Source organism: Suricata suricatta, chromosome 17 (assembly GCF_006229205.1).
Source record: "Suricata suricatta isolate VVHF042 chromosome 17, meerkat_22Aug2017_6uvM2_HiC, whole genome shotgun sequence".
NCBI classification, from domain to species: domain Eukaryota; kingdom Metazoa; phylum Chordata; class Mammalia; order Carnivora; family Herpestidae; genus Suricata; species Suricata suricatta.
The window spans coordinates 33,974,722-33,987,161 of NC_043716.1; the positions used below are offsets into that span (position 1 = coordinate 33,974,722).

General features: G+C 55.4%; 1 protein-coding gene and 1 long non-coding RNA gene across 3 annotated transcripts in view; both read left to right on the forward strand.

Annotated features, from left to right (window-relative positions):
- Positions 1 to 12,440, forward strand: part of FAM117A (family with sequence similarity 117 member A) — a 45,768-nt gene that overhangs the window by 28,754 nt on the left and 4,574 nt on the right. For both annotated transcript variants that reach the window (XM_029927191.1, XM_029927192.1), the window contains exons 4-8: positions 5,983 to 6,078; positions 8,263 to 8,373; positions 8,846 to 8,980; positions 9,973 to 10,174; positions 11,609 to 11,759. In XM_029927191.1, the coding sequence (XP_029783051.1) occupies positions 5,983 to 6,078; positions 8,263 to 8,373; positions 8,846 to 8,980; positions 9,973 to 10,174; positions 11,609 to 11,759 (695 nt within the window). The remainder of the gene's footprint in view (positions 1 to 5,982; positions 6,079 to 8,262; positions 8,374 to 8,845; positions 8,981 to 9,972; positions 10,175 to 11,608; positions 11,760 to 12,440) is intronic.
- On the forward strand, positions 494 to 2,400 carry LOC115281738. The gene is made up of 3 exons (XR_003904389.1): positions 494 to 1,007; positions 1,133 to 1,312; positions 1,876 to 2,400. It is a non-coding gene; the product is annotated as an uncharacterized LOC115281738 (long non-coding RNA).

Consider the following 12,440-nt stretch of genomic DNA (forward strand, 5'->3'; position numbering starts at 1 on the left):
GGAGAGTTCTGATCAACGTAGGCATCCAAACCAAAATATGCGCTCTGGCCCGTCTTTTGTGCCATGGCCTCCTGGGAATTTTCTGCTTCTAGATTTAGGGCTCCATTCAAATTCCTGCTTGAGCCCCCTGGCCTGGCACCAGCCACCTCCTTCAATGCTTGGATCATGCTAGGAAGATCTGAGGTTCTTTTGACACCTCCTTAAGTCACTGGTGTTCCTTCCCTGCAGAGCACGGGCATATCCCCAGAAAGGACTAGAGATGAGGGAGGGCCTTTCCTGGGGAGACACAAGGCAGCATGGACCAGGGTAGAGGGAAGATGGGGAGTCAGGATTTCCCAGAGTCCTTTTTTTTTTTAATGTTTTTTATTTATTTTTGAGAGACAGAGAGAGACAGCGTGAGCAGGGGAGGGTCAGAGAGAGAGGGAGGTACAGAATCTGAAGCAGGCTCCAGGCTCTGAGCTAGCTGTCAGCACAGAGCCTGATGACCCACAAACCATGAGATCTGACCTGAGCCAAAGTCGGACGCTAAACCAACTGGGCCACCCAGTCGCCCCTCCCCCTGCCCCCCCAGAGTCCTTGAAAGCTGGAAGTCCAGGCAGGTTTCTGGCCTGGGCAGCAAGCTGTTTTGAGAGCCAGGCATGCTGCATTCTCGAGTCTTCCTCGCAAGGCAGATGGTTACGCAAGCGTTTGGGGCAGGGGAGGAAGAGAGGTGGGGATGGGTCTTATTTGGGGGAATGGATTGTTCTGTGAAGTTCTGCACGCTCTGAGCCAGGAGGAGCAGCAGAAGGGAGCTGACCAGCCTTCCCAGAGACCGGCTTGTTGAGCCCAAGGAAGAGCTTGGGTGCAGCAGGAGTGTGGCCCGGAGTGGCCAGCTGGGGAGGACTAACGAGGCTCCTGTAGAGAGTCACCACCATCTGGAGGAGGTGCTTTGTGTCTTGGAGGACTTTGTGAGGAGTCTCCAAGGCGATCTGAACAGTTTTCCCCTCTCTGGACCACCCTCTCGCCAGGTCAGCTGGTCGACCAGAGTCGGCCATTGAGGGCTCGGGGTCGGCCCCCCTGGTGGCAGGGCTGGGGCGGGTGATGGCTGCACACGCCGGTGGTTGCGGTCACCCCCTCCCTTTGTGCTGTGCAGAGCGCTGGTGCCTCCACGTACTCTTCTGGAGGGCAGAAGTGATCTCACCACAGCTGGAAGGGGTGCAGGAGCAGAGATCCCCCGCTGGTCTCATCCTATAGACTGACGGGACCCTGAGCACCTGCTCTGCCTGGCCCCCATTCTACTCAGCCCGGCCCTGCTTCCTCCAACATACTCCAGGTGAGGCACCGAAGCCTCTATGGTAGACTTATCCCTTTAGGCTTGATTTATCCTTTGGGAGGGGGGGACCAGCTTAAGTCCTTGACAAAGCTCATGGAGGGTCTTGTAGGCCAGAGGCAGAGTGGCATACTTCGTTTGGGAAGACTTGCCTGCTGTGGCTTTTCCCTCCTGTGTTTTCTTTCTGTCCCCTACTCTTTCCCGAGCCAGCGCCCCGGCACTTGGAGATGACACACGATTCAGTCTGCCCGTCCCAGGCCTTCCTTGTGGGTGTGGGGGCCTGGGCACGGCGCCTGCTTTCCACACTGGTGAGCCTGTGGTTTGACAGCGGCACAGAGCATTTGAGAATGGGGAGCGTTACATCGTCACTGTCGGGCCAGCGACAGTGGCCTTGGCCACCTGCAGCCAGAGTTCCTGGCACCGGCCGGCAGACTACCCTCAGAGCCTTCTCCGGCGTGTGTTTTGCTCGAGTCCCCGAGGGGCTGATTCCCTGCTGAATTTCAGTTCACATAGTTACTGACCATCTATATCGGGCCAGACACCACACCGTTCTTCACCCCCCATAGGCGTACTGAGCTGGGTTCCCAGGGCCCAGTGGGCCCTGCCGAGGTCGCTGGAGCCGCACGGCCGGGACTCTTGCCTTGGAGTCCAGGTAGAAGCTGAGTTGGGTTGGGGGCAGTGAGATAAGGTCCAGTGTGGAGGGTCTTCAGCTCCCTACGACCCCTGTCTTCTTGTTCTATCAGGGCCATTCTTTGGAAAGCTGTCCCCACCCCCACCCGCAGTCGTCCTTCCACATGTAGCTCTGGGAGCCCAGAAGCCCAGGCGAGACTTCCTTGGTTTGACCCGCATCCAGTTTTGCATAATCCGGGCATCATCTGCACAGTTGGCTGGTGTCACTCATGGCCAGTAAGTGGCCCTGCTTCTCTCCCTCAGCTCCTCCCCTTGGACCAGGGTGTTAAAATAAATCTGTTCCAGCGCATGAATCCCCTGACAAGCACGGCATTGTGGTCTGCTGAGCTCAGGCTCTAGCCCTGCTTCCAAAGGATCATCTAGAACGACTGCTTCCATTGCCATCGTGCGGCCTGCCCTTGACCCCTGTAAGTGCCATAAAGGGTTGCTCTTTGAAGGGTCGCCTTCCTTAGCGGTGACCTTTCTGTCCCCCATGGAGACCTTGGCCCAGACCTCTGTGCTGAGACCCAGAGAGGTGGCCTGTCTACCCGCATGCACTAGAAATAAGGAGCAGGCTGTGGTCCCCACTCCTGACGGTCTGAGTTCCGCCAGAGGGGCCAAGACCCACACTTGCATGTGGGCCTGCCTGACAGATACTCCGAGCCAGCACACAATGAGCTTCCGACCAGGGCTGACTGTATTCGGTTCCTGGGGCTTCCATAACAGATTACCTCAAACTCAGTGGCTTAAAACAACACAACTTGATCCTCTCACAGATCTGGAGGCCAGAAGTTGAATTCGGGTTCACCCTTCCAAGGTGTTTGGTGGGGCCGCGTGCTGGGGAGGCTCCCTGGGCGACCCACGCCTTCTTCCAGCTTCTGTGTCAGCCGGCATTTCTTGGCTTGCAGCCACATCACTCCAGTGGCTGCCTTTGTGGCCACTTCACCTTATCTTCTTCTACGTGTGTCTCATTGCCCCCTGTCTGTCTTGTAAGGACACTTGTAATGGCCTGGTTGATCTGGATAAACCAAGGTAATTAATCTTCCCACCTTGAGATCCAGAACTTAATCACATCGGTGAAAACGTTATCGTAGAAGGTAACATTTATAGGTTCCAGGCATTGGGACCTGGAATCTTTGCAGAGTCATTGTTGAGGCTGTCACACCTACTGACCTCATCTCCTACTACCATGTCACTCGCTCCTGCCACGCTGGCCTCCTTATCGGTCCCAAACACACCAGGCTTGCTCCTGCCTCAGGGCCTTTGCACTTGCTGTTTCCTCCATCTTGATCACCCTTACCTCAGAGATTCACACTGCTCACTCCCTCAGCTCCTTCACATTTCCCTTCAGATGTTCCTTTTTCCTTGAGGACGTCCCTGACCTTTAAAATCACCTTCCCCTGCCGAGCATTCCTGTCCCCTTTTCTGGCTGTGATTTTCTCATAGTACTTAGAACATAAGCTCAGAGGAGACAAGGATTTTTGTTGTTTTGTGCTTTGTTGTGTCCCCATCACCTGGAACGGTCCCTCACATGCAGTATGTGTTCTGTAACTCTCTGTGGAGCATACGAATGATGTGAACTTTGGGCCCGTCTGTCCAGAGTGCCCGCAGAGCAAAGGAGCAGTCAGCACGAGATGGATGAGTTAGGAGGGCCCCCTGAGCGAAAGGCTTCGACGAGTTGGTGGGACAGGTCATCTTAGGTGGAGAGGCCCGGGTGGAGAGGTCCAGGGGAAGAGGGGAGAAAGAAGGCAGAGCCAGGCTTGCCTAGGTGGGATGAGTGCCCGGTATGAAGGGCCCGTGGGATGGATGGAGGGTAAGACAGTGGTATCAGTGCAGGTTGAGGCCAAGCAGTGGTCTTAAACTTTTTTTCTTTTATTTTAGTGTTTTATTTTTATTTTTGAGAGAGATACTGTGAGTAAGGGAGGGTCAGAGAGAGAGGAAGACCCAGAATCCAAAGACACGCTCTAGGCTCTGAGCTAGCTGTCAGCACAGAGCTCGACACGGGGCTCGAACCCACGAACCGTGAGATCACGACCTGAGCTGAAATCAGACGCTTAACCAACTGAGCCACCCAGGTGCCCCAAAGCAGTGGTCTTAGTAGCATGGTCTGCATAGAGGCCATGGCGGTCACTGGAAGATGGGGCCGAGCCAAGAGGGCTAGGGGTAGAGTCAGCGGAGAAGGCTGACCCCGGATTAGCATGAATTTTCACGCCCTGTCTAAACCTCGGTGCCTGCCCACACGTCTCCCTCCACCCGCTCCTGCGCCTCAGAAGGAAGGAGCCAATTAAGTCTGCAAGAGATGTTGGTGGAGCCGCAGGCAGCCCGGATGTGCCTGGTTTTACCTACCTGCCCCCCCGCCCCTCCCGCCGCCTGTGAATATGGAGTCTTCGCAGTTAAGGGGCGGTGGGCATCTCCATTTTCTCCTTTGCCATCCGGAGCTTCCGCCACCTTCCAGGGACAGCAGGCTTGCATGGGACTCAGCTTTGATGAGCAGAGCCAGCGATCCATAGGGCTGGTTTCAGAGCCCCGGGAGGGGACGAGCGTCTGCATCCACTGGGCCGAGGAGGCTCTGGGAGGGGGGCGCCTCCTCACCCCGTAGTGTGAGCAGCAGCCTTCCCAAGATTGTGTCTTCCAACACACTGGTTTAGAGAGACACGGGCATTTGGAAGTAGGCCAGCGGCTGGGTGGCCCTATGCTGTCACAGCCAGCTTTACCTCCAGGGCTGGGCTGCGGGCCCGAAGGACATGCTGTGTGCCCTCTTCCCGAAGGAGGGGGTTGTGGAGACCGGAGCCCTGGATGGTCTTCCTTGTGGCGTTAGCATCCAGGAAGGAGTCGGGGGTAGTGGTCTCCCCCCCGCCCCAAGCTGTGTCCCATGACCCTGGAAAGGCCCTAATCAGCAGCTGGGAGAAGAAAGAGCCATGGACACTCAGCGCCCTGTGGCCTGTCCACACAGCTGTCACACAGGGCAGTCTGCCTCTCGCCCCCCACCTTTTCTTTGCAGCTGTTGGGTGGTGAGAGGTGGAGAGTTCCCCCCCCCATCCTCCCCCTTTTCTGTTTGCAACAACCTCTCGGGGGAGGTCAGCAGATCTGCTGGAGGAGATGGTTCCCAGGCCCTCATGGTTTTGGCAGCCCGCGAGGAGAAGTTAGAGCCGGTTCCCCTGGACCATTCCCCCTTGGGCCCCTCCCTTGGAATGGAAGTAGGGGTGTTAGTGGTGGGAAGCGATCTTGGCCTCCTGGGCCTCGTGCTTAAGCCAACAGCTTCCTCCCTCAGGTTGGGGCCCAGGAAGTGGGTCTGCAGCTCCCTCTGTCTCCATCCCGGGCCCGGGGGAGGGGTATGGCCCGCCGAGAGCCTCGTTCTCACGGAAGGCAGAACAGAGCCCGATAGGAGTTGTGCTGACGCCAAGAGGGGTCAGGAGTCGGGGCTGAGTTCAGAATTCTGGCTTCCTCCTCGCTGAGAGTGTCCCCTCCCATGAGTACCCAGGAGGACTTCAGGGCCCCCAGCGCTTACTCTACACACAGGGAAAAGTCACGAAACAATCTTGAGAAACTGGCGACACGGACGTCTCTGCTTTGGTCAAAGATGGAGGATGGGGGGGGAGGGGGGCCTCTACTGACATCTCCCCCGTGCCGGCCCCGTACAGGGCCCAGGGATCCAGGATGCCAGTGGTTCCCCCAAGCTGGCTGGGGTGGGGGTACTTGTCCTCAGTGTGGGGAGCCCCCGTAACAGCTGGGGCCACATTCACATGTAAAAGTCGCCAGAGAGTCAAGAGCCAGGTGGCCTTACTGGCTCATCAGGGAAGGCTTCCTGGAGGACGTGGAGTGGGAGAGAGGCAGGGCAGGCGGAGAGGCCTGGAAGAATAAAAGAGGCTGGCCGTGTGCAGGAGGTGAACAGACAAGAGAGAAGCCTTCCGAGAGCCAGCGCCTCTGTCCCCGAGATGGTGCGGCCGCTTCCCCGGAGCCCGCCTGAGGAGCTGCTCTGTTTCACGGGGTTTCTCTCCCTGCAGACCCCCCTGTCCTGGCAAGAGCTTGAAGGTGAGCGGGCCAGCTCCTGTACACACAAGCGCTCAGCGTCCTGGGGCAGCACGGACCACCGGAAAGAGGTGAGCGCTCCCCTCGCCCCCCTGGCCACGGTAGCTGCCTCCTGTCCACGCCCAGCACCATGATGCATGCTCCAAAGTGACCTCACATCTTCAGTGTCCCCTGCCTTGATCTAGCCTTTTCCAAATGAGATGGCCCCTTTGAAGCTGGCTGCCAGTATCCTGGGGGGCCCGGCTTAGGAGTCCAGACCCTTCTGCCAGCCGGGGCTTTGCCAGCTACTGCTGGTGCTCTCTAGCAGCCAAGCGTGGGCAGGCAGCCGCCGCTGTTCTCGGTTTATTGGGAGGCTGTGTCCAGAGAAGCCGATCAGAGGCTGGAGAAAGAGTGAGTTTCTGGGAACCGGGAGCCCCCAACCTCACTTCTTATTCAACTAGTCATCTAGCCTTATTTATTTTTTTCTTAAAAAATTTAAGATGTTTATTGTTGAAAGAGAGATACAGAGTACGGGGAGGTGGATGCAGAGAGAGAGAGGGAGACACAAAATCCAAAGCAGGTTCCAGGCTCTGAGCTGTTAGCACATAGCCCGATGCGGGGCTTGAACTAAAAACCTGCGAGATTACAATCTGAGCTGAAGTCAGATGTTCAAGCTACGGAGCCACCCAGGTGCCCCAGCCTTATTTTTAAAAGAAGAGAAAAAGGGGCACCTGGGTGGCTCCGTTGATTAAATGTCTGACTCTTAATTTTGCCTCATTTTTTTTAATGTTTATTTTTTAGAGAGAGAGACAAAGGGCGAGTGGGGGAGGGGCAGAGAGAGAGGGAGATACAGAATCTGAAGCAGGCTCCAGGCTCTGCGTTGTCAGCACAGAGCCCGATGTGGGGCTTGAACTCACAAACTGCAAGATCCTGACCTGAGCCAAACGCTCAACTGACTAAGCCACCCAGGCGCTCCTAGCCTTATTTTTAAAAGAAGAGAAAAAAGGGTGTCTAGGTAGTTCAGTTGATTAAATGTCTGACTCTTGATTTTGGCTCAGATCATGATCTCAAGGTTTGTGGGTTCAAGCACCACATCGGGCTCTGTGCTGACAGCAAGGAGCCTGCTTGGGATTCTCTCTCTCTCTCTCTCTCTCTCTCTCTCTCTCTCTCTCTCTCTCCCTCTCTCTCCCTCTCTCTCTCTCTCCTCCCCTCTCTCTCTCCCTCTCTCTCGCTCTCTCTCTCCCTCTCTCTCTCCTCCCTTCCCCAACTCATGTTCTATATCTCTCCCAAAATAAATAAAAAATAAACATTAAAAAAATTTTAAAAAGATGGTAGTGTTAAGCAAAACATAAAAAGTAAAAGAAGAGAAAAAGAGTTGTGTGTTCCCAAACACTTTTCCCTGCCCCTCCATCTCCATCAGGAGGACTCCAGTCACTGAGGTTGAGGAGAGAGAACCACAGATTGGGATTGGGATCAACACAGAATCTGAAGCAGGCTCCAGGCTCTGAACTGTCAGCACAGAGCCCAACAAGGGCTCAAACTCACAAACCACGAGATCATGACCTGAACCGAAGTCAGACGCTCAACCTACTGAGCCTCCCAGGCGCCCCTATGAATTGTTTACTTTGGGCTCTGTGTTTCTGGAGTGTCTAGCAGCTGAGGGCAAAGAGGTGGAGGGTGACAGATGTGACGGGGATAATAGTCAAAACCGTGGATGATAATGCATAATTGTTACAAGAGCTGGAAGTCAGGATGAACTCTGATTTTCCTTCTTGCGAGTCTGTTCCTTGCTCCGGGCCGTCCGCTTTCAAAATGGGGGGAAATCCTTCCATCCTTCCTGGTCCCAGGGCCTTTGAGATAGCAGTGAACGTACTTTGAAGACTGAATTCAAAAACATCATTTCCCATTTCTATTAATAGAGTAGTGTTCCACGCCTTTGGAATCTGTGAAAGACAAAAATGGTTTGGGCGTGGCGTATTTTTAACGTTTTGGAAACTGACCCATCTGCTTCATCTTTCCAACCGATCCATGCAATACGTGGTAACGGACCCTGTAAATAAATAAATACATGGATATCTAGTTAATGAGTTCTGCAACTTGCCTGGCGAACGCAGCATCCCAGTTGAGAACACCACGAGAGGTTTTCTGGTCTCCTTTCATGTATTCTCATGGGCTTGGCCAGGAGCCACGTGCGGGAGGAGGGACCCGGTGCCCTTTAGCTTTGCTTCACCTGCCTCTGCCTCTGCCCCACCCCCACCCTCTCTCTGGGCTGCCAGATTACCAAGTTGAAGCAACAACTGCAGAGGACAAAGCTGAGCCGCAGCGGGAAGGAGAAGGAGCGGGGCTCCCCACTCCAAGGGGACCACGCCGTGCGGGGAGCTCTGAGGGTATGTTTCCGCCCCCTCCCTGGGGCTCCGCAGCCCTTGTCTCCCCCGGTGGCGGGCCTCTCAGGCCTTACAGCTATTGACAGATTACCACACTGCCTGTGCTGTGGCCGAGTGGCTGTCCAGGTGGTTTCAGCAAAACCTTGAACTCTGAGTGAGGCCAGAAGGGCTTCTTGCCCTTGCGAATTGCTCTCCCCTCAACCCCTGCGCCCATCTCCCATCGAGGCAGTGGTAAGCCTGCAGACTCTACAAGCTCACTCTAGACCTCTCAGAGCGCAGACTTTTGGAGAAAAGGCCCCCAGGTTTTCCTGTAGCAGTTGGTGACTGTCCCCAGATCCTCCTTTGATCCCTTCGTCCTGCTGTGTAGACGTGACCTCACCCCCTATCCCATCCCTACCACCGCCATCAGAACTAGTGACTACAGGGCTGGGGGCGGGGTGCAGTTCTGTGATCACTTCCTCTACCTCCTCCTCAGGCGTCCCCTCCCAGCTTCCCATCAGGGTCACCTGTCCTGCGACTCAGCCCCTGCCTGCACCGGAGCCTGGAAGGCCTCAACCAGGAGCTGGAGGAGGTGTTTGTGAAGGAACAGGGCGAAGAGGAGCTGTTGCGGGTGAGTGGGGCACCCCCTTGATGTGGGACAGCCAGTGGCCCAGGGGGACTCCAGACCAGGGCAGTGCAAACCCCAGTGGGCACAAGGCACACGAGTGGAGTTTGTCAGACTCAGATGGACTTGGCCGCCAGGACAGCGAGCTGGGCATTGTGGCTGGGGCAGGCTCTGTGGTGCTGAGTGGAAAGAGAAGGAGCCCGGCTGGGTGGGGCGGTAGGTGGAGAGGGGGCTCCCTGGCCCGGAGGATGGGGCCGGGCGTCGCCCGCAGCACCAGCTCCATGCTCCCTGCATCCTCCTCACCATCCCTGTCACTGTCACCACCCACGTCTCAGCTTCCTGTGTTACCACCTCTCCCCCAACGTCCACCTGGTGACCCACATTCATCCTTCATGCCCAGCTGCCCCTGTGCAGCCTCCCCTCCCCTCACCCCCTCTCCCACTCCCAGGCAGAATTATTTGCTACCTTTTCTGCAGTCTCAGGCACATTTTTATACTGACACAGTACAATTGGAGAATGCCAGTTGGGCAGTATTAATATTTCTAATGGGCACACTCCTCAGTTTATGAGTTACTTGCTGGTTGATTTTTAATTTATGTATAGGTAGGATTTTAAACCCACCCAGACACACGCACACCCAGTTTGGTGAGCTGTGGGTCCAGGTACCATGATGGTTGAAAAGCAAGACGGGGGTGTTTCGTAGGGGACAGTATCCTGCGGTGCTTGTCCGGCAGTGGCTGGCGTGGTTGTGTCCTGGTGGTCTGCCCCCTATCGTGCTTCCCAAATGTTCGTCATCTTTGTGTTCCCGGAGAAGGCCCCTGCCCTCGAGACTCAAAGCCCAGTGGGGGCATCGCCTTGATGAAATTAGTGACTTCAGAAAGCCATGTCCTGTTGTCGCTGTGTGTTATGACTAGAGGACAGAAGGGCAGCGAGGGGTCAGCGCTCTCGGCCTGAAGAGAGGGGGCCTGACCGTCCTTCCCCACCCTCTTCCCCGGCAGATCCTTGACGTCCCTGATGGGCACCGCGCCCCAGCTCCCCCCCAGAGCGGCAGCTGTGACCACCCCCTCCTCCTCCTGGAGCCTGGCAACATTGCCAGCTCTCCCTCTGTGCCCATGGCATCCCCCCAGCCTTTGGGCCAGGCCAGCCGTGAGGAACACCGGGGTGCAGGCGAGGAGCTGGCGTCCGTCCTCAACGACAAAGGTAACCGAGGAGGCAGGGGCCCCAGGGCCCCCCTGGTGTGGGGGAGGGGGGCCTTCACGCCTTTCCACCTCTAATCAATTTCACGCCTGGGAGTTCTCCTTACTAACCGACTAGAGTGTCTTCAAGAGTTGTCTTTATTCTGTATGTCATACCAACTAGGAGTAATAACAGTCCTCTGCACTGATTCCGATTTATTTTTTTATTAAGAAAAATCTTTTTAATGTTTATTTTTGAGAGAGATTGAGAGTACGAGCAGGGGAGGGGCAGAGAGGGAGATCCAGAATCTGAAGCAGGCTCCGGGCTCTGAGTTGTCAGCACAGAGCCCGACGTGGGGCTTGATCCCACAGACTGCAAAATCATGACCCGAGCCAGAGTCGGACACTCAACTGACTGAGCCACCTGGGCACCCCCAGATTCTGATTTATCATTTAGATCAAGTCTCTGCACCTGCACTTGCATTTACTCCTGCCCATGACCCAGGCCAGCGGTACCTCCTGTCCTCATTTTTTGGCAAAGGCTCAAAATGCTGGGGAGAAAGCCCAGGAGCCTGTTCGGGGGGGTCCACCGTGTGCATCACCAACAACAGGTCTCAGGGTGGTCTCGAACAATCTAAACTAAGCAGAGGTGGTCTCTTGCCCCCAGGGGCACACAGACCCGGATTGAAACCCAAGCTTTCTGAGTCCACATCCCCACTTTGTCTTGTGCCCTGGGTCCTTAATGGGAGGGCAAGACCCAAGCCCTTCCTCCCCGCGATAATGGTCGCCCCCTCCTAGAGCCCTGTGGCCTGCCTCCCCGGGTTGGGTCCTCGCAGCACCCTGTGAGGGAGGCTGGTCAAGGGCATGATCTAATGATGCACTTTGGTAAACAGAGCACAGAGTAATAAGGAATAAATGTGAGATAAATACAGATAAGGTCAATATTTGCAGCCTAGGCAAAGTATATTCGCCATGTGGAAAGAGAGAGGAATTTCATCCTGCAAGCAGGGTTGAGTAAAGATGGCTTCTCTGAGTCAGTACGGGAGCTCTTCCTGGAAGAGGGGGTTTTCCAGACCACGGAGAGGAAGAAACCGTGGCATGTTCGCAGCAGGGCCGTGCAGTCTTGGAGGAACGCGGGGAGATGGGAGTTAGGAGTCTTTAAAGTCAGGCTTGGAGCCCCAGTTACAGGCTACCTCCAGGGAATACAGAATTGATAAGAGACCTGATTTTTCCATCAATTCAGCTATATTTTTTTTTTACCCTGTGCAATGAGATACAGACTTTTGGAAGCCACCCCAAAGGTGTTTTAAGGTAGAGTATGGACGGACTGACAGCCCAGATTAGTATAACCACCACCAGCCCCCTCACTGCTTCTGCCGGTCCCCTTCACCACGAGGGCCTGAGCCCAGGACCCTCCTTTCCTTCGGCTCCCCTGGATTCAGCCTTGCTCTGTTTGCAGCCTCCTCTCCGGGCCACCCAGCCTTCCTTGAAGACAGCAGCCCGTCTCCAGTCCTTGCCTTTGCTGCCTCCCCTCGGCCCAATCACAGCTACGTCTTCAAACGGGAGCCCCCGGAAGGCTGCGAGAGAGTGCGTGTGTTTGAAGAGGCCACGTGAGTACCTGCCGAGGACAGGGTGGGCAGGGGAGGGCTGGGATGGCGGGAGCCCTGCACTGCCCCACCTGATTGGCCCTTCTTCGGTCTTGGACTCTCTGGTCCTGGGGCTGTTGTCAACGTCAGAGGATCGGTATTGCACTCTTCCACCATCAAATTTGTTGACATTACCTCCTCAGAGCCCTTCAATCTTTGCTTATCTTTATCTCCATGGAAACCTGCTCTCTGCCCATATGCCAGCCACCAGTGCGGCAGGAGCTGGAAAGGAAAGAGATCTGAAACCTAAACCCTTTGTTTCTACTATTTTTTTTTTCCCAATCCCTGGGGAAGGTGTGAGCCTGCTAGACGATAATCGGAGAGAGAGCAAGAGAGAACGTATGAGTCCTCAGGCAGGGATGAGAGGTGTCGTGTCCCTGCTGCAGGGCCAGTCCCCCAGACAGCTTCCTAATGGCTTCAGAGTCAAGTCTCCACCCTGTGGCTGCAGTGGTTCAATTGTCATGAAGTCTGACATCTGCACATCTGAAGCCATTCTGATGTTGATTTTTTTTTTTAATTTAAATTCTAGTTGGTTAACACACAGTGCAATATTGGTTTCAGGAGTAGGATTCAGTGATTCATCACTTACGTACAGTGCCCAGTGCCCTCCTTAATACCCATCCCGCATCTAGCCCCTCCCTCACC